Here is a 23,514-nt window from a genome sequence, read left to right as displayed (position 1 = left end):
GGCGACTCCGGACTGTCAAAGCAGCCACAGCCAGACATAAAAACAGCTTTTTTCCACGAGTGGTAGTTCTACTCAATAACCAAAGTCTGTAGTCTCGTTTTTGCTCTGGTTTATTTTCACCCACATGTTCAGACCGTAATGGTGTATCCTTATTGTTTTGATGTGGTTATGCTTTATTCTTAATTGCTAACTGTATGTTTGTGTTGTCATTTGTGAGCGGAGCACCAAGGCACATTCCTTGTATATGCACATACTTGGCCAATAAACTTATTCATTCATTCATTCATTCATTCATTCATTCATGGCTGATCATCCAAAACCAGTACTCCTGCCAATATCCCCCATATGAGTCATCATTAAATATTGGTGAGGTGCCAGAAGACGAAAGGGGGGCAAATGGCGTGTCCCTAATTAAAAAAGACTGCAAGGAAAAGCCTGGGAACTATTGGCAAACAGTTCTACTATCTGTGGTCAGAAAGTTACTCGAGTATTCTGAGGGATAAGATGGACATGCATTTAGATGGACGAGAGCTGATTGGGGATAGTCAGTACAGTTTTGTACTTGGGAGATCGTGTCTCACAAATCTGATCGAGTTTCTTTTGAAGTTGTGAAGGTGGATTACACATATGGGTGAAGAAATGGCAAATGGCATTTAAGCCAGGCAAGTAAGGTATTGCACGTTGGGAAGGTAGGTAGATTCTTGACTTGTACGGGTGTCAGGGGGTTACAGGGGGGTGGGTAACGCAGGAGAATGGGGTTAGGAGGGAGAGAGAGGTCAGCCATGATTGAATGGCGGAGTGGGCTTGATGGGTCGAATGGCCTAATTCTGATCCTATCACAACAACCTTATGACGTCCAGGCGGTAATGTGGATAGTTATCCAGGTTTGACCTGTTGTGGAAAATTGAGACCAATCCACTCTGGCGAATTACCATCCCATCAATCAGTGCGCCATCGTCAGCAAAGTGATGGACCCAACATCAATCACTAGGAGCTCTCTCTCTCTCTCTCTCTCTCTCTCTCACCACATGGAGAGCAGCAGATCAAGATGGCAACTCATCCGAACGTCCTCAAGGACAATAAATGCAGGCCAAAGGAGGGTCCAGAGTAGGGTTGCCAACTTCCTCACTCCCAAATACGGGACAAGGTGCCGTCACCGCCCCATGCCCCACGTGACCTCACCCAGCCAGCGGCCACGTGCTCCCGCTCCACCAATGGCGGCCGCCCAGACGGTGGAGCATGTGGCATCTGGCTGGGTGAGGTCACGTGGGGCGCGGAGCGCTGACATCACCCTTTGTCCCTTATTTGGGAGTGAGGAAGTTGGCAACCCTACTAATACGAGACAAGGGCGTTCCCGTACGGGACAAACTAATTTAGCCTAATATACGGGATGTCCCGGCTAATACGGGACAGTTGGCAACCCTAGTCCAGAGGAGGTTTACAAGAATAATTCCAGGAATGAGTGGGTTAGCATATGATGAGCGCTTGCCAGCACTGGGCCTCCAATCGCTGGAGTTTAGAAGGGTGAGTGAAGCCCTCATTGGAACGTACAGAATAATGAACGGCATAAGCCAGAGTGGATGTGGAGAGGATGTTTCCACTGGTGGGAGAGTCTAGGGTCAGCGGTCAAAGCCTCAGAATTAAAGGGTGCTCTTTTAGAAAGGAGGTGAGAAGGAACTTCTTTAGTTAGAGGGTAGTTAATCTGTGGAACTCATTGCCACAGAGGGCTGTGGAGGCCAAGTCAGTGGATATTTTTAAGGCAGAGATAGACATATTCTTGATTAGAACGGGTGTCAAGGGTCATGGGGAGAATGCAGGAAAATGGGATTAGGAGGCAGAGATCAGACGCGATTGAATGGCGGAGTGGACTCGATGGGCCGAATGGCCTAGTTCTACTCCTGAACTTGTGAAACCAAGAAACATCTGCACCCCATAAGTTACGAAGAGAAGGATCCATTGACAGAAATGAAATAAGATGTAAGAGAAAGGATGCAGGCAAGAGGAAGGATAAGTAAGATTGTGCTGGTACCCAAAGCTCAGGGAAGTGACTGCTGAAATCAGTCATCTTGAAAATTAATTTAAAATTAGTCTAATTACAGTTTTAAATTATAGGGAGTGAGGCTGGGGCCCAGTGAGTGTGAGGGGCCTGCCTCTTTGGCATGTGGGATTACTGGAAATCAAATTGATTCTGCACTGAAATGATGGAGTGCCTGATGGGAGGAGAGGGCAGAGCCGCTGTGCCTGTTTGAACTAATTGCATGTGGCAAATGACTTGCAGGTGTGAGGGTGAGGCAGCTTCAGGACAGCTGAGAGCACTCTCACCTTCAACCCAGCCTCTGTCGAGAGAGCGTCAATTGTTCCGAAGATGCAGGCAAGCGTTGGCAGGTGGCGTCAGGGACAGGGGTGCCCCCCGGGCACGGCATCATCGGTAATTAAGCAAGAAGGTTAGCGTGACCTGCTGGGGACCAGGGAACTCCCCTGTCCCCTCTGGGGAAGCTGGCTGCGACTGTGCAGGAGAGAGTTTATCTTCTTTCCTCCTCTCTTCTGGCAGGTGGGGAGATCTCAACCCGTGCATGATGCGGCTGGGGAACGACAATAGACAATAGACAATAGGTGCAGGAGGAGGCCATTCAGCCCTTCGAGCCAGCACCGCCATTCAATGCGATCATGGCTGATCACTCTCAATCAGTACCCCGTTCCTGCCCTCTCCCCATACCCCCTCACTCCGCTATCCTTAAGAGCTCTATCCAGCTCTCTCTTGAAAGCATCCAACGAACTGGCCTCCACTGCCTTCTGAGGCAGAGAATTCCACACCTTCACCACTCTCTGACTGAAAAAGTTCTTCCTCATCTCCGTTCTAAATGGCCTACCCCTTATTCTTAAACTGTGGCCCCTTGTTCTGGACTCCCCCAACATTGGGAACATGTTTCCTGCCTCTAATGTGTCCAATCCCCTAATTATCTTATATGTTTCAATAAGATCCCCCCTCATCCTTCTAAATTCCAGTGTATACAAGCCCAATCGCTCCAGCCAAGTTGGAACGAACCTCAAGCCCAATTGTAAAATGGCCAATTAGCTTGGTTCAGTGCAGTTTAGAGATGCAGCGCGGAAAAAGGCCCTTCGGCCCACCGGCTCCGCGCCGACCAGCGATCCCCGCACATCCTACACTCACTGGGGACAATGTACAATTACACCAAGCCGATTAGCCCACAAACCTGTACCTCTTTGGAGTGTGAGAGGAGACCGGAGATCCAGGGGAAAACCCACACAGGTCACGGGGAGAACGTACAAACTCCGTACGGATAGCATCAGGTGGTCAGGATGGAACCCGGGTCTCTGGCGCTGTGAGGCAGCAACACCGTGCTGCCCTAAAAGAACAGGGTCCACTGAGATTTGAACTGGGATGGATGGATTCAGAATCCAGAGTGCTAACCATTAAACCCATGGAACCACAGTTATTGGAGCTATCGTGCTTCTGAGCTCGGCCGGTATTGTTCCTGAATACACTGGAATTTAGAAGGATGAGAGGAGATCTTATCGAAACGTATAAGATTATTAAGGGGTTGGGCACGTTAGAGGCAGGAAACATGTTCCCAATGTTGGGGGAGTCCAGAACAAGGGGCCACAGTTTAAGAATAAGAGGAAGGCCATTTAGAACTGAGATGAGGAAAAACTTTTTCAGTCAGAGAGTTGTGAATCTGTGGAATTCTCTGCCTCAGAAGGCAGTGGAGGCCAATTCTCTGAATGCATTCAAGAGAGAGCTGGATAGAGCTCTTAAGGATAGCGGAGTCAGGGGGTATGGGGAGAAGGCAGGAACGGGGTACTGATTGAGAATGATCAGCCATGATCACATTGAATGGTGGTGCTGGCTCGAAGGACCGAATGGCCTCCTCCTACACCTATTGTCTATTGTCTATTGTCTATTGTCTATTGTCAGTCTTAAAGGAAAAGCCATTATGTTCCTTCAAACTGTTCATTAATGGTGTCCAGAGTTCTGGATACACATGGGACATGACTGAATGGGTTCAAGTGACTGAATAGTTCATTAGTTCATGTCATAGGAGCAGAATTAGGCCATTCAACCCATCGAGTCTACTCTGCCATTCAATCATGGCTGCTCTATCTTTCCCTCTCAACCCCATTCTCCTGCCTTCTCCCCATAACCTTTGGCACCCTTACTAATCAAGAATCTGTCAATATCTGCTTTAAAAATACCCAAGGACTTGACCTCCACAGCCACCTGTGGCAATGAATCCCACAGATTCACCACCCTGCAGCGGTTGAGTTGTTGCCTCACAGCGCCAGGGACCCACCTGGGTTCAATCCTGATTACAGGTGCTGTGCGCGCGGAGTTTGCACGTTATCCCCGTGACCTGCATGGGTTTCTCCCGGGTGCTCCGGTTTCATCCCGCACTCCAAAGACATACAGGTGTGTAGTCTAACCAGCTTGGCAAAGTTATAAATTGTCCCTAGTGTTTGTAGGATAGGGCTAGTGTATGGGGTGAACGCTGGTCGGCGCGGACTCAGTGGGCCGAAGGGCCTGTTTCCGCGCTGTCATTTTAGTCAGAGGGTGGTGAATCTGTGGAGTTCTTTGCCACAGAAGGATGCGGAGGCCAAGTCAGTGGATAAGTGTTCCCAGGTTTTTATTTTCCTGTTTTAGTTCAGATTTCCGTCATCTGCGGTTTCTTGCTTTTCATTAAATGTATGCGATTGGGCATGAAAGGCTCTGGACCACCAGAAAGCAGCAAAAGTCCAATGTTGGCCAGGGATCTCTGCCTCCCAGCAGCGAAGCAAGTCTCACGGCCCCACACCAGTAGCAGTTGATTCACCCACACGGATGATCGTGTTTCTTGTTCAGTTTTGATCCTCAGCTTTCAGTGCGACTTGGTAATTGACATACCCATCACAGTGAGACAGCAGAACTGTGACTAACGTGCTTCAGAATTTCTGCGTCATTATCTGGACTGTGAATCTCTTGCAATCATTTTGTCTGCCTCCGAAGGCCAGATATTTTTAAGGCAGAGATAGATAGATTCTTGATTAGTGCGGGTGTTAGAGGTTATGGGGAGAAGGCAGGAGAATGGGGTTAGGAGGGGGAGATGGATCAGCCATGATTGAGTGGCGGAGTAGACTTGATGGGCCGAAAGGCCTAATTCTACTCCTATTCCTTGTAACCTTATGACCTGATGGTCTCTCAACTAAACTAAAACTAAACTTGATGTTACTGGTCTGAAGGTTTACCAGTGCGTTTGTTTCACACCACTAACAGCAGGTCTGAGTGGCCATTTCATGTCATGTTCACCTCTTCTGAGTCAACGTCTGGTACTCTGAGAAGGCCATCAAGAGCCCCAGACACGCCCGTTACACAGTCATAAGCATCATAATCACAATAATCATAATCATAATTTATTAGCCAAGTAGGTTTTGCAACATACGAGGAATTTGATTTGCCATACACATGCACCACAGCGGCTCCTCCACATTCCCCACTGTGTCGGAAGGCAATAAAGTCTAACCTTCTTCCTCTTTATTCTCCTGTGGTCGGGGGAGTCGAACCATCCGCTGTCGGGGCGATCGAAGCTCCCACGTCGGGGCGGTCGAAGCTCCTGCGGCCTGGCGCTCCCGAAGTCGGTCCCTAACCAGGGACCGCCAGCTCCACGATGTTAAAGTCCGCAGGCTCCCGCGGTTGGAGCTCCCGAGGTCGATCCCCGACAGGCACCGCCGAACATTGTGGCGGCCTTTTGCTGGGGACTGACCTTGGGAGCTCCAATTGCAGGAGCCTGTGGAGTCCACGATGTTAAGTCCTGCAGGCTCCTGCAGTTGGAGCTCCCAAGGTCGGCGGTCACGGCCATAGTGCAGACGGAGATACGACACGGAAAAAGTTGCATCTCCGTCGAGGAAAGACAATAGACAATAGACAATAGGTGCAGGAGGAGGCCATTCGGCCCTTCGAGCCAGCACCGCCATTCAATGTGATCATGGCTGATCATTCTCAATCAGTACCCCGTTCCTGCCTTCTCCCCATAACCCCCTGACTTCGCTATCCTTAAGAGCTCTATCTAGCTCTCTCTTGAATGTATTCAGAGAATTGGCCTCCACTGCCCTCTGCGGCAGAGAATTCCACAGATTCACAACTCTCTGACTAAAAAAGTTTTTCCTCATCTCTGTTCTAAATGGCCTACCCCTTATTCTTAAACTGTGGCCCCTGGTTCTGGACTTCCCCAACATTGGGAACATGTTTCCTGCCTCTAACATGTCCAACCCCTTAATAATCTTATACGTTTAGATAAGATCCCCTCTCATCCTTCTAAATTCCAGTGTATACAAAGCTAGTCGCTCCAGTCTTTCAACATAGGACAGTCCCGCCATTTTGGGAATTAACCTAGTAAACCTACCCCACCCCCCCCCCCCCCCCCACCCCACTTAACACAAAACTAAAGATAAACTAAAACATACGTTTCCAACAAACTAAAAACACAAAAAAGGAAAAAGACGAGACCGACCATTGGCGAGGCAGCCATTGTTCGGCACCAGCTGCTAAGCAGCGTTAAACTGCGCCCATTTAAAAAATATCAATGCACGGTCTTTGAAAAATGAAGACAACGTCAGAACCCACTCAATATCACATCATGGAGTGAAATTGTCACCTTCTCTGAGGTTCCTTCGAAGATGAATGGTTTAGCAATGCTGCTCCGAGCCCAGTGAACGTGTTCGCTGGTGTCTGTGCTTCCTGCTGTGTTTCCCATCAGAGCTGCCTCAGAGCGCCTCTGAGTTTGATGAAGATTTATTTAACGCTCCGCATCACTCCGACTCAAGCAGAGGGGTTCGTGTCAGTAATCATACTTCAGATTGGCGATCTACTCCTTTACTGTAATGAAATAATTAATGGCAAACGGAACTGATTCCAAGTGATTTGGTTTTCGATGGGAGCTGGTGCTTAAATTGCTCCAAATTGTTCTACACTCCTGTGAGTTTAACAAGTTTCAGACGCGATTTTAATCTGCTTTATCCAGCCAATTATGAACTTCTTATTAGTTAGGCAAAGCAATGAGAGTTTTTGGGGGACACCTCGGGGTCGAGACGCCTCGGAGTCGTTCTGAAAACGTCACCCATTCCTTCCATCCAGAGATGCTGCCTGTCCCGCTGAGTTACTCCAGCATTTTGTGACTACCTTCGTCATCTCCCCAGTTCCTTCCTACACATACTTGATCATATACTGCATTGCTTTTACCGACATGACATGCATGCCTGATGAGGGGGCCTGAGGCAGTAACTCTTCTTCTTTCCACAGAGGCTGCCTAATCTGCGGAGTGTTTTTTTCAGGTTTTTATTTTCCTGTTTCATTTCAGGTTTCCAGCACCAGCGGCTTCTTGCGTTTGGTACAATGTGTGCCACCGGGCATGGAAGTCTCTGGACCACCAGAAAGTGGCAAAAGTCTAATGTCGGCCAGGGATCCTTGCCTTCCAGCAGCGAAGCAAGTCTCACGACCCAGTAGCAGTTGATTCACCCACACAGATGATTGTGTTTCTTGTTCAGTTTTGATCCTCAGCTTTAAGTGCGACTTGGTAATTGACATACCCATCATAGTGAGGCAGCTGAACTATAGACAATAGACAATAGGTGCAGGAGTAGGCCATTCGGCCCTTCGAGCCAGCACCGCCATTCAATGTGATCATGGCTGATCATTCTCAATCAGTACCCCGTTCCTGCCTTCTCCCCATACCCCCTGACTCCACTATCCTTAAGAGCTCTATCTATCTCTCTCTTGAATGCATTCAGAGAATTGGCCTCCACTGCCTTCTGAGGCAGAGAATTCCACAGATTCACAACTCTCTGACTGAAAATGTTTTTCCTCATCTCAGTTCTAAATGGCATACCCCTTATTCTTAAACTGTGGCCCCTTGTTCTGGACTCCCCCAACATTGGGAACATGTTTCCTGCCTCTAACGTGTCCAACCCCTTAATAATCTTATACGTTTCGGTGCTGTGAGGTACTTCAGAATTTCTACGTCGTTATCAGGACTGTGAATCTCGTTCACCCATTTTGTGTGCCTCCAAAGGCCAGTGTCATCCTCTGTGAAGCTACCGTGCAATGGATAGCTCTGAACATATTAAAATAATTGGTTATAAGATGATTTAAAGTCTGCCAGAGTCTCTGGGGTTTGGCAGGTTTACACTGGGTAACATGAAAAGCTATTCCCATTAGCAAATGTTTCAAGGAGCTTTTAGCAAACTTCTAAGACGAAGGGCTAAGGACCTTGGCGTGTAAAGAAAATAGTTTGCAGGTGGTGGGTGCGTTATCACCTGGAACTCCCTGGCAGAAATTGCCGGGGATACAGATTCAATCATGGGCAGAGTTGCTGCCTTACTGTGAATGCAGCGCCGGAGACCCGGGTTCCATCCCGACTACGGGTGCTGTCTGTACGGAGTTTGTACGTTCTCCCCATGACCTGCGTGGGCATTCTCTGAGAACTTGGGTTTCCTCCCACACTTCAAAGACGTACAGGTTTGTAGGTTAATTGGCTTGGGTAAATGTAAAAATTGTCCCGAGTGGGTGTAGGATAGTGTTAGTGTGCGGGAATCGCTGGTCGACGCGGACCCGGTGGGCCGAAAGGGCTTGTTTCCACGCTGTATCTCCAAAACTAAACTGAACTAAACTAAAAAGGAATTAGATTGATTTGATTGAAGTATACAACGTGGAAACAGGCCCTTCGGCCCACGAAGTCCACACCAGCCATCGGTCACCTGTTCACGCCAGTTCGATATTATTGCACTTTTGCATCCGCTCCCTACAAATTAGGGGCATTCTTTAACAGAGGCCCATTAACCTACAAACCCCACAGGTCTTTGGGACGTGGGAGGAAACTGGAGCACCCGGAGGAAACCCACACAGACACAGGGAGAACGTGCAAACTCCACACAGACAGCACCCAAAGTCAGGTTGGGACCCGGATCTCTGGTGCTGTGAGGCAGCAGCTCTACCCGCTGCGCCACTGAGCCGCCACAAATGATGTGAAATTGAGAGGATTGTAGTGCTATGAGGATAGAGTGCGGAAAAGGGATTAACTGGACAGGCAGCAAATCCGGAGAGAAGGAATGCGTGACGATTCTCTCCAGAGATGCTGCCTGACCCGCCGAGTTACTCCAGCATTTAGTGCCTCTCGTTGGAGTAAGCCGGCATCTGCAGTTCCTTCCTACACAGGGATTGACTGGGTCTTTATATAAAGTGCTCATACAGACTCAATGGGAATATTATTCACAAAATGCTGGAGTAACTCAGCAGGTCGGGCAGCATCTCGGGAGAGAAGGAATGGGTGACGTTTCGGGTCGAGACCCTTCTTCAGACTGATGTCAGGGGGGCGGGACAAAGGAAGGACAAGACTCAATGGGCAAATGGTCTCATTCCTACTGTAGATGCAGCGAACATTTCGCCAGACGCTTACTCTCGGTCTGCCAAGATCACTAGGTTGCTAGCCATTTCCACTACCTTTCCTATTCCCACACTGACCTTTCTGTCCTTGGTCTCCTTCTATGCCAGAGTGAGGCCATGCACAAACTGGAGGAACTGCATTTCATGTTCGACTTGGGTAGCTTCAACCCAATGGTATGAACATTGGTAACCCCCCCCCCACCCTTCCCCCTCTCTTTCCCTCCACACCCCATCCCAATGCACACACAAGTCTCCCATCAATTGGCCTCTGTACATTTCCCCTAGTGTGCAAGGAGTGGACGTGAACGTGATATAGAACTAGTGTGCACAGATGGTTGGCGTAGACCCGATGGGCTGAAGGGCCCGTTTCAAAGCTGCATCTTTCAAACAATCAATTGGTGAAGACATTAAAGGCTCAACGGCTAAGTGATTATTGCTAGTAGAGAGGGACCAAAGGAAATGGGGGGGTATTGAAAAATCAAAGGCAATGATTTCATTTATTTATTTAGCATTTCGCATTTCATTCAGCATTTCGCAATTTATTTTGCATTATTATTTCGGGAGGGCTAGCATACAAAGCCAGGGATGTAATGCTGAGGCTCTATAAGATGCTAGTCAGGCCGCATTTGGAGTATTGCGAGCAATTTTGGGCACCATATCTGAGGAACATTGTGCTGACCCAGGAGAGGGTCCAGAGGAGGTTTACAAAAATGATCCCAGGAATGAGTGGGTCAATGGCACTGGGCCTGTACTTGCTAGAGTTTCGAAGAATGAGGGGGAGGGGGGGACCTTATTGAAACGTACCGAATAGTGAAAGGCTTGGATAGAGTGGGTGTGGAGAGGATGTTTCCACTAGTGGGAGAGTCTAGGACTAGAGGTTGCAGCCTCAGAATTAAAGGACGTTCCTTTAGGAAGGAGATGAGGAGGAATTTCTTTAGTCAGTAGGTGGTGAATCTGTGAAATTCTTTGCCACAGACGGCTGTGGAGGCCAAACAATGGATATTTTTAAGACAGAGACAGATAGATTCTTGATTAGTACGGGTGTCAGGGGTGATGGGGAGAAGGCAGGAGAATGCGGTTGGGAGGGAGAGATAGATCAGCCATGATTGAAAGGCAGATTAGACTTGATGGGCCGAATGGCCTAATTCTGATCCTATCACTTATGACCGTATGATGAGGTTAGAAAATGACCTGGTGTAACAGAAGACAATTGATTAATGTTGTGCAGAGAGAGAGACCAGTTTGTTGCAATAACTCTGCTGTGGTTTGTGTTGTAGGACGACTCATCGATGTTCTTCCAATTTGGCCCGTCCATTGAGCAGCAAGCCTCAGTAATGCTGAACGTTATGGAGGAGTACGACTGGTATATTTTTTCCATTGTAACAAGTTATTTCCCGGGGTACCAGGAATTTATCAATAAGATTCGAAGCACCATTGAGAACAGCTTTGTCGGCTGGGAGATGGAGGAGGTCATGTCTCTCGACATTTCGATGGATGACGGCGAGTCCAAGATCCAGAACCAGCTGAAGAAGCTCCAGAGCCCGGTCATCCTCCTGTTTTGCACTAAGGATGAGGCCACTTACATTTACCAAGTGGCCGAGTCCGTCGGCCTGACGGGCTACGGTTACATCTGGATTGTGCCGAGCACCGTAACTGGGAATACCGACATCATCCCGCCGGAGTTCCCAACGGGATTAATTTCTGTCTCCCACGACGAGTGGGATTACGGGCTCGCGGCCCGGGTCAGGGACGGCGTCGCCATCATCACCACGGCGGCTTCGAGCATGTTGGACGAGCGCCGGGAGATCATGGAACCCAAAACCAGCTGCTACAGCGTGCAGGAACGAAGGGCTCATCAATCAAACACTTTGCACAGGTAAGGCACAGGTTCAACCTCTCACCGTCGAATTGCACCTTGGCACAATATATATATACACATATATATACATACAGCATATATCGGAGTCATTGTGCAATAAAAACATCAGCGCTCTGTCCACACTGTGTGGAAAAAACACCAATGAACCGTGCATATAACAGCATAAAATGTTTGCGTAAAATATGTATTTACATTTCTCAATTTCTCTACCTGTCTGTTTATTGGAATGCATTGAGATGTGTTGCTGGTTATTCACTGACGTTGTAGCGCAGAGCAAGCTGCAAGGTAGCCCTCGGCATGAGTGGTGTTGGGTATCACTGGGTGTCTGGCACAGTGCATGGTGCCTTGTCTACCGGCTAAGGGTGAACTGCACCATAAGGTCTATCCAGTGAGAACAACTCAGTATTGCAACCTGGATCTTCCATCACGGAAGGCTAATCCTGTTATTACCACGTCTCTTTACGAGAAGGAAATAAATGGCTCCTGAGGCCCACTTTTGTACCTCTGACTTGGTCCACTATCTGAAACCAACACTATTGATCTTGTTCCTTCAACTAGAGACCTGCTGAGATCTCCGCAAAGGATGGTGCAACTGAGACAGGTTGGAGAATGGAGATGTGCATTTGCAGTCTGGCTGCAGTAATAATTCTAAACACTTTGCGTCGGTGCATACCCTACATCGAACAAGTAGTTCTAATCGTGTTTAGTAACTGTTTCTGTATCTTTTCAGTCCCTTCCCTCATCCACTTATCCAATCTAATCTTCATTGTTGACTTTGCTTCTGTCTGTAGTGGATTCACATCTCTCCGAGTAAAGACATTATCCTGCCCTCGGGTTTAACATGATTACATTTAATCTTGTACCAATGGACTGCAGATATTGACCCCCTCGATTAATCCTCCTAATCTGACTCATCCTTTCATGCAATATTCAATTAATAACCTGCTATGTTCTCATTAAGCCTTTTGCAAGTCTTTCTTTATATTTGCAAGTCTTTCTTTATATTTGACGTTTCTGGTGGAAGAGACATTGGGACTGTTTTGGGCACTCTCTGAACTGTGCCCAATACTACACAAAGTGAAAAGGTTTTATTAAAATATGTTGTAGAATGTACATCATTTTTTCCTTGTTCTTTAGGACACAAATGGTATGAAATAACCAAGACTGAAATACTCGTCCAAATAATTGTTTTCATAAAACCTTAGAATATGATGGTTTGCAGATAATGTTGCAGATTATATCTTATCTGGGAGCACAGCTCAGAAGCAATACTGAGATACTGCAGTTAATTGTTGATGTCTACTGTAAATTGCCTCTATAAAGAGGCTAGATTTCATACATCTTCACTACTGGTAGAACACGCTATTCATAGTTTTGTATTCTCTCATTATTTGAGAAGAGAGTTTTCTTCATTGTTGTTTATTGATATCAGATAACTTTTATAAGTCTGATGAATCTTGAAAAAAAGCAGTTGTGTTTTACGTGTTAAAAGCAGTAACTTCATCCCTGAAGCCTTGCAAATGTGGTCAAATTTAACAGTCGTCAAACACACATTGTGATTTTGGTCCAATCTAATTTTCTTCGCTATGCAAGTTATGATCTTCTATCGAAACTTCCAGGGTTACAAACTGACGTTGAAACTTCATTCTCCAGTGTCCAGATTCTTATGCAGACTCGTCATTAGCAATCACTGTATCTGGTGAGAACAGATTCTGGAAGAATATTGCTATAATGTATTTCTTATGGTTTGTTCCATTTGTTGTTGAACGCGTTAATATTCCTGCAAGGTGATTATCAATGCAGATGAAACTGCTTCAATTAGTTTCACTAAGAGAAAATTATTGCCAACGTCCAATTCCGAAATGTGAACAAAACTTGCTGAAATGATGAGTGGAATTTGTGAAGAGAGAACGAGGAAATGTTTTATCTCAATAGCATTTCATCAAAACTTTAGCCCAGCAGCTCAAAAGTATAACAAAACATCACGGGTAACAATGGCTGTGCGGGGCACTGTTTTGACATGGTCCAATAAGCTAATACTTTACTAAGTGCAAATCCTGCTCTTTGTAGATGACAATGGCAATATTCAGTCGTTTTCTTTTGTACAAAAAATGAAATTGCGTGGTTTACGGTCTGGTAAGAACAAACAGAATGTTACATCAAGTGTATCGTCGAATGGTACTGTCATTTCAAACTCTGCACATGTGATGACTTTTGCAATATTTAAATCGACATTGAAGACACAAGAGACATAGTCGGGAATTCAGGGGGCACGGTCACCCCGGAATATATTTACATTTAAAGCGTTGCAAACATTTAAAAGAAACGCGGTGCGTCGGAAGATTTGTTCTACGTTTAGGGCATTAACTTCCTTCAAGTGAGCCATGTGCCATAACATAGATTTGATGAAGTTATTAGACCCTGTGAGTTTGAGTTCAGTTTATTGTCACGTGCACCGAGGTACAGTGAAAAGCTTTTGTTGCGTGCTAACCAGTCAGCAGAAAGACAGTGCATGGTTATAATCGAGCCATTTACAGTGCATGGATGCATGATAAGGGAATAACGTTCAGTGCAAGGGAAAGCCAGCAAAGTCCGATCAAGGATGGTCCGAGGCTCACCAACGAGGTAGATAGTAGTTCAACACTGCTCTCTGGTTGTGGTGGGATGAATCAGTTGCCTGATAATCTGTTGATAATCTGTTAATCCTGGAAATTTAACAAAAAAACCTTATTCACTTTTATGGTTGTTACATTTTCACCTTTTCACGAATCAGGGACTTGGTCTCTTCAGACGGTCTCGATCCGAAACGTCACCTTTTCCTTCTCTCCAGAGATGCTGCCTGTCCCGCTGAGTTACTCCAGCATTTTGTGTCTGTCTTCAGTTCAAACCTGCATCTGCAGTTCCTTCCTACAACTCCGCACTACAGTGTCTGCTTTAAAAGCCAGCAGTCGACTACCCGAAGCCTCTGATAGAGACTGGGTTTGTGTACAGAGAAAAGCCACAAAATGCTTGACTTCGGTGGTGGGGAAGATGCTGGAGTCAATTATTAAAGATGTCATTTGGATAGCAGTTACAGGATCAGTCCAAGTCAGCATGGATTTTCGAAGGGGAAATCTTGCTTGACTAATCTTATGGAATTTTTTGAGCTTGTAACAAGTAAAATGGATAAGGGATGTAGTGTATCTGGACTTTCAGACAGCCTTTGATAAAGTCCCACACAGGAGAATAGTGAGCCAAATTAAAGCATATGGTATTGGGGGTAGGGTGTTGATATGGTTAGAAAATTGGAAACAAAGAGTAGGAATTAACAGGTCCCTTTCAGAATGGCAGGTAGTGACTAGTGGGGCACCGCAAGGCCCGGTGCTGGGACCGCAGGTATTTACAATATATATTAATGATTTAGATGAAAGAATTAAAAGTAACATTAGCAAATTTACGGATGACACAAAGCTGGGTGGCAGTGTGAACTGCGATGAGGATGCTATGAGGCTGCAGGGTGACTTGGATAGGTTGGGTGAGTGGGCAGATGCATGGCAGATGCAGTATAATGTGGACAAATGTGAGGTTATCCACTTTGGTGGCAAGACCAAGAAGGTAGATTATTATCTGAATGGTGTCAGGTTTGGAAAAGGGGAAGTGCAATGAGACCTGGGTGTCCTTGTACATCAGTCACTGAAAGTAAAAATGCAGGTACAGCGGGCAGTGAAGAACGCGAAGGTTGGCCTTCATAACGCGAGGATTTGAGTATAGGAGCAAGGAGGTCCTTCTGCAGTTGTACAGGGCCTTGGTGAGACCGCAGCTGGTCTCGTAATTTGTGTGCAGTTTTGGTCTCGTAATTTGAGGAAAGACATTCTTGCTATTGAGGGAGTGCAGCGTAGGTTCACGAGGTTAATTCCCGGGTTGGCGGGACTGACATATGATGAAAGAATGGACCCATTCCTTCTCTCCCGAGATGCTGCCTGACCTGCTGAGTTACTCCAGCATTTTGAGAATAAATCGATTTGTACCAGCATCTGCAGTTATTTTCTTATATTATGGATCGACTGGGCTTGTATTCACTGTTTAGAAGGATGAGAGGGGATCTTATAGAAACATATAAAATTATTAAGGGATTGGACACACTAGATGCAGGAAACATGTTCCCGATGTTGGGGGAGTACAGAACCAGGGGCCATAGTTTAAGAATAAGGGGTGGGCCATTTAGAACTGAGGTGAGGAAAAACTTTTTCACCCAGAGAGTTGTGAATTTGTGGGATTCTCTGCCTCCGAAGGCAGTGGAGGCCGATTTACTGGATGCATTCAAACGAGAGTTAGATAGAGCTCTTAGGGCTAGCGGAATCAATGGATATGGGGAGAAGGCAGGAACGGGGTACTGATTGTGGATGATCAGCCACAATCACATTGAATGGCGGTGCTGGCTCGAAGGGCCGAATGGCCCACTCCTGCACCTATTTTGTATGTATCTATGTAAAATCTTTCGAAGAGCTCCTCTGCTGAAATTCAACTGGCAATTTACCAAGACGTTAACCTTGCTACCTTTATTTTAATAACCAGTGCAGATGGTAAGATGAGTTTGCCCTGCGCTATAACTGAATAAGATAATGTTACACATGAATCAAATCCAGGCATCGTTATGCCACAAAAAAACAATTGAATTAGACTCTTTGATGCAATTAAGATATTGATGCTGGCACTGTTACGGAGGGGAAAAAGAGAGTAATTACAGATCCAGGAATGAATAGATGGATTGCGTGAATGGTTTTCCAATGGCATAGAATGAAATGGAGAGACAGCTCGGCACACAACCAACAAAGACAGTAGAATATTGAACTCAAGGCCTAAATGGTCCAGTTCAGGTGACTGATTCGGAAGGGCATGTTTAATATAATTGTATTAAACTGCGTCAACTCAAGCAAACGCACCTTATGCATAAAAATGTACAATGGTGCCCTTGATGAAGGTATCTGCTGTGGAACTATCTCCGATGCTCTGCGATTAAAACCCCTTCTTCAAACTCTTGGGAGGTGCAATGTGCACCCGGGTACACTTGCATTCATAACCTCACATCAGGTGTTCTTGCGGTAAGACAGTGGTTACGTTTATAAGCTCATAAGCGACAGGAGCAGAATTAGGCCATTCGGCCCGTCGTGTCTACTCCGCCATTCAATCATGGCTGATCTATCTCTCCCTCCTAACCCCATTCTCCTGCCTTCCCCCCGTAACCCCTGACTCCCGTACAAATCAAGAATCTATCTATCTCTGTCTTCAACACACCCATTGAAGTGGCCTCCACAGGTTTCTGTGGCGATGAATTCCACAGATTCGCCACCCCCTGACTAAAGAAATTCCTCCTCATCTCCTTCCTAAAGGAACATCCTTTGATTCTTGAGGCTCTGAGTTTTAGTAATCAAGAGGTCCTGCATTGATGCCTGAGTTCAAATCCCATAAAGGCAGCTGTGGAATTCAAATCAAGATAAATAACCTGGAATACTCAGCAGTCATTAGTTTCAAAGTCAAACAAAATTGACTCTGCCTAACTTCTTCAAGTGAAGCAAGCTGCCGTCCTTTGACAACACAGCCTTTACATGACCCTCGTTCAACCAGGGTGGTTGGTATCGAAATGGCCCAGCAAGCCACAATTTCACCAACAACTGCTGGTGAAGACAGATTCTGAAAAATCAACTAATAATGTGGCTTTTTAGAAGATTATTGAAGGAGCCCAAGAGTTCTCTCTTGTGGTTCTGCCTGACCAAGTGGACAAATGGGAGCAGGTCATGAAACTCTGCTGGGAAGGCGGTAGACCCTAATTTACTTGCTGGTCACACCCGGCACAGCGCTAATATGTAGCAGCCGAAGGCAGCATGGGGAAGGCACAGAGGTGAGACGATATATTTTTCTTTCAAGGTCATTTGGAACTCTGTTCCAAAGACAGTGGCAAAAGTGAAGTTAACAGCACAAAGAAATTGGAAGTTCTCAGAAGATCAAGAATATGGGTGACAAAGTTGTGAAGGAGGAAGTGTTGGGTTAAGGCAATTGCACTCCATGGACTGACTCCAGTATGAAGAAGAGCCTCGACCCGAAACGTCGCCTATTCCTTTACACCAGAGATGCTTCCTGACCCGCCAAGTTAGTCCAGCACTTTGTGTCTATCTTGATCGCAGTCCTTCGACTAGTTTTGTTTCTTCTAATTGTGTTTTGCACTCATTTCTTGTGTTATTGCCATCGGGTTTTTTTTTCTGTTTTACTGTCATGCATAATTTATGGACAATTTTTTGTGTGTGTGTGTGTGTGTGTGTGTGTGTGTGTGTGTGTGTGTGTGTGTGTGTGTGTGTGCTTGTCTGAATATATATATGCATGTGATGCTGCTGCAAGCAAGAATGTACCACACTGAATTTGTCTTAAGACAAATCTGGTGAGTCCCAGTGGTTGGAGAGGATGTGGGGCCAGTTTGTCAGTGTTGTGCTGCTGGGGTGAGGAGTTATGTATTGAGAGGAGCAGCAATGAGGAAGAGTGAGGCCCATGCCCTCAGAACCGGGGGCTCAAGTGGGCGCAGGGAGAAAGGGTGATGAAGGAATGGGGTTGAGAGAGAGTTCACTGTGACAATAGACAATAGACAATAGACAATAGGTGCAGGAGTAGGCCATTCAGCCCTTCGAGCCAGCACCGCCATTCAATGCGATCATGGCTGATCACTCTCAATCAGTACCCCGTTCCTGCCTTCTCCCCATACCCCCTCACTCCGCTATCCTTAAGAGCTCTATCCAGCTCTCTCTTGAAAGCATCCAACGAACTGGCCTCCACTGCCTTCTGAGGCAGAGAATTCCACACCTTCACCACTCTCTGACTGAAAAAGTTCTTCCTCATCTCCGTTCTAAATGGCCTACCCCTTATTCTTAAACTGTGGCCCCTTGTTCTGGACTCCCCCAACATTGGGAACATGTTATCTGCCTCTAATGTGTCCAATCCCCTAATTATCTTATATGTTTCAATAAGATCTCCCCTCATCCTTCTAAATTCCAGTGTATACAAGCCCAATCGCTCCAGCCTTTCAACATACGACAGTCCCGCCATTCCGGGAATTAACCTAGTGAACCTACGCTGCACGCCCTCCATAGCAAGAATATCCTTCCTCAAATTTGGAGACCAAAACTGCACACAGTACTCCAGGTGCGGTCTCACCAGGGCCCGGTACAACTGTAGAAGGACCTCTTTGCTCCTATACTCAACTCCTCTTGTTATGATGAGAGAGAGAGGGCTGGGGGTTGGCATTGATTAGAGAGGGTGCCAGGGGTTCTGGGGAGAAGGCAGGGGAATGGGGTTGAGAGGCAAAGGTAGATCAGCCGTGATTGAATGGTGGCGTAGGCTTGATGGGGCGAATGGCCTAACTTGCTCCCAGAACCTATGAACACGATGACCAGAGAATTGTAATAATGGGTTCTGTGCAGGAGTTGGATTGGGAATGAGGAGAGGGTAATTGAGGAAATATGTTGATAAAATTAGCTGACTGGAGATTGGAGTGGTATCGGTTTATGATTGTCGTCTGACCCGAGATATAGTGAAAAACTTATCTCGGCCCACCGGAAATTGGAGGAACAGCACCTCATATTTCGCCTGGGCATTTTGCAGCCCAGTGTTATGAACATCGACTTCTCCAACTTTAGATAGTTCCTCTGTCCCTCCCGTCCCCTTCTCCTTCCCAGATCTCCCTCTATCTTCCTGTCTCCACCTATATCCTTCCTTTGTCCCGCCCCCCTGACATCAGTCTGAAGAAGGGTGTCGACCCGAAACGTCACCCATTCCTTCTCTCCTGAGATGCTGCCTGACCTGCTGAGTTACTCCAGCATTTTTGTGAATAAATACCTTCGATAGTGAAAAACTTTTTTTGCATGCTGTCCATACGACATTGCATGTAGATTATAAGATCATACATGAACACATGAGGTTGTGCAAAAGGTTGCGCAACAGTAGAGTTGCTGCTTTACAGCGAATGCAGCGCCGGAGACTCAGGTTCGATCCTGACTACGGGTGCTGTACTGTAAGGAGTTTGTACGTTCTCCCCGTGACCTGCGTGGGTTTTCTCCGAGATCTTCGGTTTCCTCCCACACTCCAAAGACGTAAAGGTATGTAGGTTAATTGACTGGGTAAATGTAAAAATTGTCCCTAGTGTGTGTAGGATAGTGTTAATGTGCGGGGATCGCTGGGCGGCGCGGACTTGGTGGGCCGAAAAGGCCTGTTTCCGCGCTGTATCTGAAATATGAAAAAATCTGAAATATGAAAAACAGAGAAAGTAAATAGAGTGGAGAATACAGGGTTACAGCCACAGAGAAAGTGCAGGTGGAAGAAAAGTGCAGAGGCTGGATCAAGATAGATTGGGAAATCAGGAATATATCCTTAGCATGTGAGGTATGGGTGAGACAGGATTGGGAGATTGGGAGTGATGGTGAAAGAATTCTAATGGAGATGGGGATGGGAAGGAGCAATGGGAAACAGGATAAAGGAAGGGGGGTGAGTAAAGAATGGGGCTTAGGAGAGAGGTTGATGTGAGCAGTTGTTGGCAGTCAGGGGAGGGGTGATGTGAGCAGCTGTGGTTCGGAAGGGGCCATGGGTTTGGGAGAGACTTTAAGTGGCACAAGTGGGACTGGGGCTGCTGGAGTGTGGAGAATATGGGTCAAGGATATTTGGGGAATGCAGGCTGATGAAGGAAGTGTTCCTGAGAACGCATCTTGAAGTGGGAATAACGACACGAAAGGAGAGAACTCTATCCCATGAGGGAAATTGATCTGCCAACAGTCATGAAACACAAAATGCATGAAACGTGAAATTAAAGTGAGTAGTGGACACTGGGACACTGAGATAACACTGGGAATCTGTTATTTAGGGAGAGTAAGAGGGACCTGGGTGAGAGATTAGGGAATTGGGGTCCTGGGGGTAACTGGACATTCAAAATTGGGGGAGTAGATGTGAGTGGAAGCAAGAGGATTTGGGCTCGAGGCAATTAATGAGGTTGAAGAATTGGAGGATTCAGGCGGACATCTGAATATAATGTTTTACTCTTGCAATTTCTTCGGCTGATACTCTTATATTCCCAGACGATTCCTTTATGCGTCAACTTATTGGCTTCAAACCAGTTTCCATATTTTGATAGTGTCGTGCCCAGCGCACTGAAGAAATGTTTAAAGTATCATATAGGATCGCTAAAACACTCCCTGATGTGTACATACCCATTCTGCTGACGTGGGGCTAGATTGCCCTCCACTGGGTGCCTTACTTCAGTAATGTCTTGTACAATGCCTCCAGTACTTCCCTTTACTACAGTGGCCGTACGCCTCTTTCAGATTGTGATTCATTATAATGTGAACTTGCTCTTACGATGCCCCAAACCAACCATTGCAGTAATGTTACTTGTACATAACACACAGCCTTAGTAGCTTCCCTTATCATTTGTTGCAAAGCCTCAATATATTCCTACAGCACAGTGATCATTGTCTCGATGTCCCCTATGCCTGCAGTATTTAGTATTATAAACGGCCCACAGTCCTTTACAATTTTTTTTTTTTAATCAAAAATATTTATTCAAATATTAAAATAATATATACAATACATTAAAACCAAAACAGAACCCACCACCAGAATACTATACAAACAAATATACCAATTGAAACTATTATACAATTGTATTACAATCCCCATCCAGGATACATCCAATCCCCCGTGGTGACCAGCGGTCCCGGAAATCCCCCAGGGTGCCCCTCTCCAACGCCACCCGGGACAGTCCTTTACAATGGCAGTATATTGCCTTGGCGTAAGATACAGCCTCAGTGAGTTCCTCTACTGTGTAATGAGTTGCTAAACTTAAGTCTGTAGACTTAGTCTATTCCTTTAAGTCCAGGCTCAAAACCTATTTCTACTCCCTAGCGTTTGAGGCTCATTGAGGAGGCGCTGTGAACTGTTTGCGTGCTACTGTATGTTTCATTTTTTTTCCTTAGTACCTAATCAGATGTACAGCACTTTGGTCAACGTGGGTTGTTTTTAAATGTGCTATACAAATAAAATTGACTTGACTTGACTTGACTTGACTTTGCTGAAGGTCTCGACCTGAAATGTCAACCATTCCTTCTTACCAGAGATGCTGCATGTCCCACTGAGTTCCTCCAGCATTTTGTGTCTATCTTCGCAACAATATTGTGGTGCAAATATTTTCCTTTATTATAGTTAAGCACAGACATGATGCACAGTATGCAATATTGCATATATTAATGTGCTTTTTTGCCCCCCCCCCCCAAATAAACTGTACATTGTGTAGGAAGGAACTGCAGATGCTGGTTTACACCAAATTTCGGCACAAAATGCTGGAGTAATTCGGCAGGACAGGCCGCAACTCTGGAGAGAAGGAATGTTTGACGTTTCAGGTCGAGACCCTTCTTCAGACTGAGAGTCACATAAACTTTTCATGTATTTTTAAATTAGATTCTTGGGCAGCAAACTGGCTCTGGTGCTGAGAATCAGGAACAAACGTTAAAAAATCAGTGAACAGCACAAGATATAAACGGAACAATTGCATCAGCAACTGGGACTTCAAATTGGTGCCCCAGTTAGCAACGAGTGCCAAGAGTTAGATCTGTGTTTCTGTGTTAAACCAGAGCCTGCATTGCGAGAGGCTGTATGAGTGCATTCAAGAGAATTACAAGGAGCAGGGTCTGTGGACAGCTGCCCTCTCAAGATGTAGAGTTGGCTGAGTGATTAAAGTCCCCCTCCCCTCCCCCATCATCATGCTCTCTGTAAATGTGAAGCGCTGTCTCTTGCCAAATACATACGCTAACATTTACAGAAAGCACCCTGACACCCTGGTCGAATCGTGGAATTTAGAAGGATGAGGGGGGATCTTATTGAAACATATAAGATAATTAGGGGATTGGACACATTAGAGGCAGGAAACATGTTCCCAATGTTGGGGGAGTCCAGAACAAGGGGCCACAGTTTAAGAATAAGGGGTAGGCCATTTAGAACGGAGATGAGGAAGAACTTTTTCAGTCAGAGAGTGGTGAAGGTGTGGAATTCTCTGCCTCAGAAGGCAGTGGAGGCCAGTTCGTTGGATGCTTTCAAGAGAGAGCTGGATAGAGCTCTTAAGGATAGCGGAGTGAGGGGGTATGGGGAGAAGGCAGGAACGGGGTACTGATTGAGAGTGATCAGCCATGATCGCATTGAATGGCGGTGCTGGCTCGAAGGGCTGAATGGCCTACTCCTGCACCTATTGTCTATTGTCTATTGTCTATAATTCCAACACGCAGGAACTCACAAAGTTGCAGTGACGAGTGGACTCAGCCCGGTCCATCCCCTACGTCAAAAGCATCACCGCAGAGACCCCTTTTAAATCCCACAAAGATATCCCTTTTGTGTTGAAAGGAGCCGACTCCCAGGGTCCGACCCGGGCCTTGCCATCGCAGTGAAGAGTGGGCGCTCTGTGGCAGGGCCCCGGGATGCCGCTCCGTGGGCAAGAGGCAGTGCAGCACATGTACAGAGAGTATTACGGTGGGAGCACTTCCAGCTCAGGCAATACCACACCCTGAAACTATCGGTGACACTGGAGAACGTGGCAGCATATATTGCAACCCTTTATGAGGCAGCGCCTCGTGTAGATCCTCTCGATGTAGGGGAGGGCTAGTCCAGGCCGACCCCGTAACGCCACCAGTTTAACAGACCTTCATGGTCCGGTCAGGATCCCTGCACTTACAACAAATGGAGCTTGAAAATCATCATAATCATCATTGGTGGAGCGGGAGCACGTGGCCGCTGGCTGGGTGAGGTCACGTGGGGCGCGGGGCAGTGACGTCACCCTTTGTCCCTTATTTGGGAGTGAGGAAGTTGGCAACCCTACTAATACGGGACAAGTGCGGTCCCGTACGGGGCAAACCAATTTAGCCCAAAATACGGGATGTCCCGGCTAATACAGGACGGTCGGCGACCCTAATCAGAGGTGATGGTGAGCCTTTCTTCACCATCGCATCTACGTGCTGGGTCCAGGATAGCTCTTCCGAGATGGTCACCGTGACCTGCAGAGCAACTGTGACGTGAGATGAATCAGGCGAGGCACGGGTTTTAGCGGATAATCTCGCCAGGGGACCTGCAAAGGGGCCCGTGCGTCAGAGGTGGGAATGTAGTGATGGAACTGTGTGTGGATGAAGGGTTTATTCTTGTCGTTTATAAA

The 23,514-nt window shown here is 46.6% G+C and overlaps 1 protein-coding gene across 3 annotated transcripts in view; it reads left to right on the top strand.

The window, feature by feature from the left end:
- The window catches only part of LOC144611423 (glutamate receptor ionotropic, NMDA 2B-like), a 349,120-nt gene that overhangs the window by 176,821 nt on the left and 148,785 nt on the right, over positions 1 to 23,514 (top strand). For all 3 annotated transcript variants that reach the window (XM_078430500.1, XM_078430501.1, XM_078430499.1), the window contains one exon: positions 10,708 to 11,306. In XM_078430500.1, the coding sequence (XP_078286626.1) occupies positions 10,708 to 11,306 (599 nt within the window). The remainder of the gene's footprint in view (positions 1 to 10,707; positions 11,307 to 23,514) is intronic.

The sequence above is a fragment of the Rhinoraja longicauda genome, chromosome 40 (assembly GCF_053455715.1).
Source record: "Rhinoraja longicauda isolate Sanriku21f chromosome 40, sRhiLon1.1, whole genome shotgun sequence".
Taxonomy (NCBI): Eukaryota; Metazoa; Chordata; class Chondrichthyes; order Rajiformes; family Arhynchobatidae; genus Rhinoraja; species Rhinoraja longicauda.
This window is presented reverse-complemented; position numbering and strand designations above follow the sequence as displayed.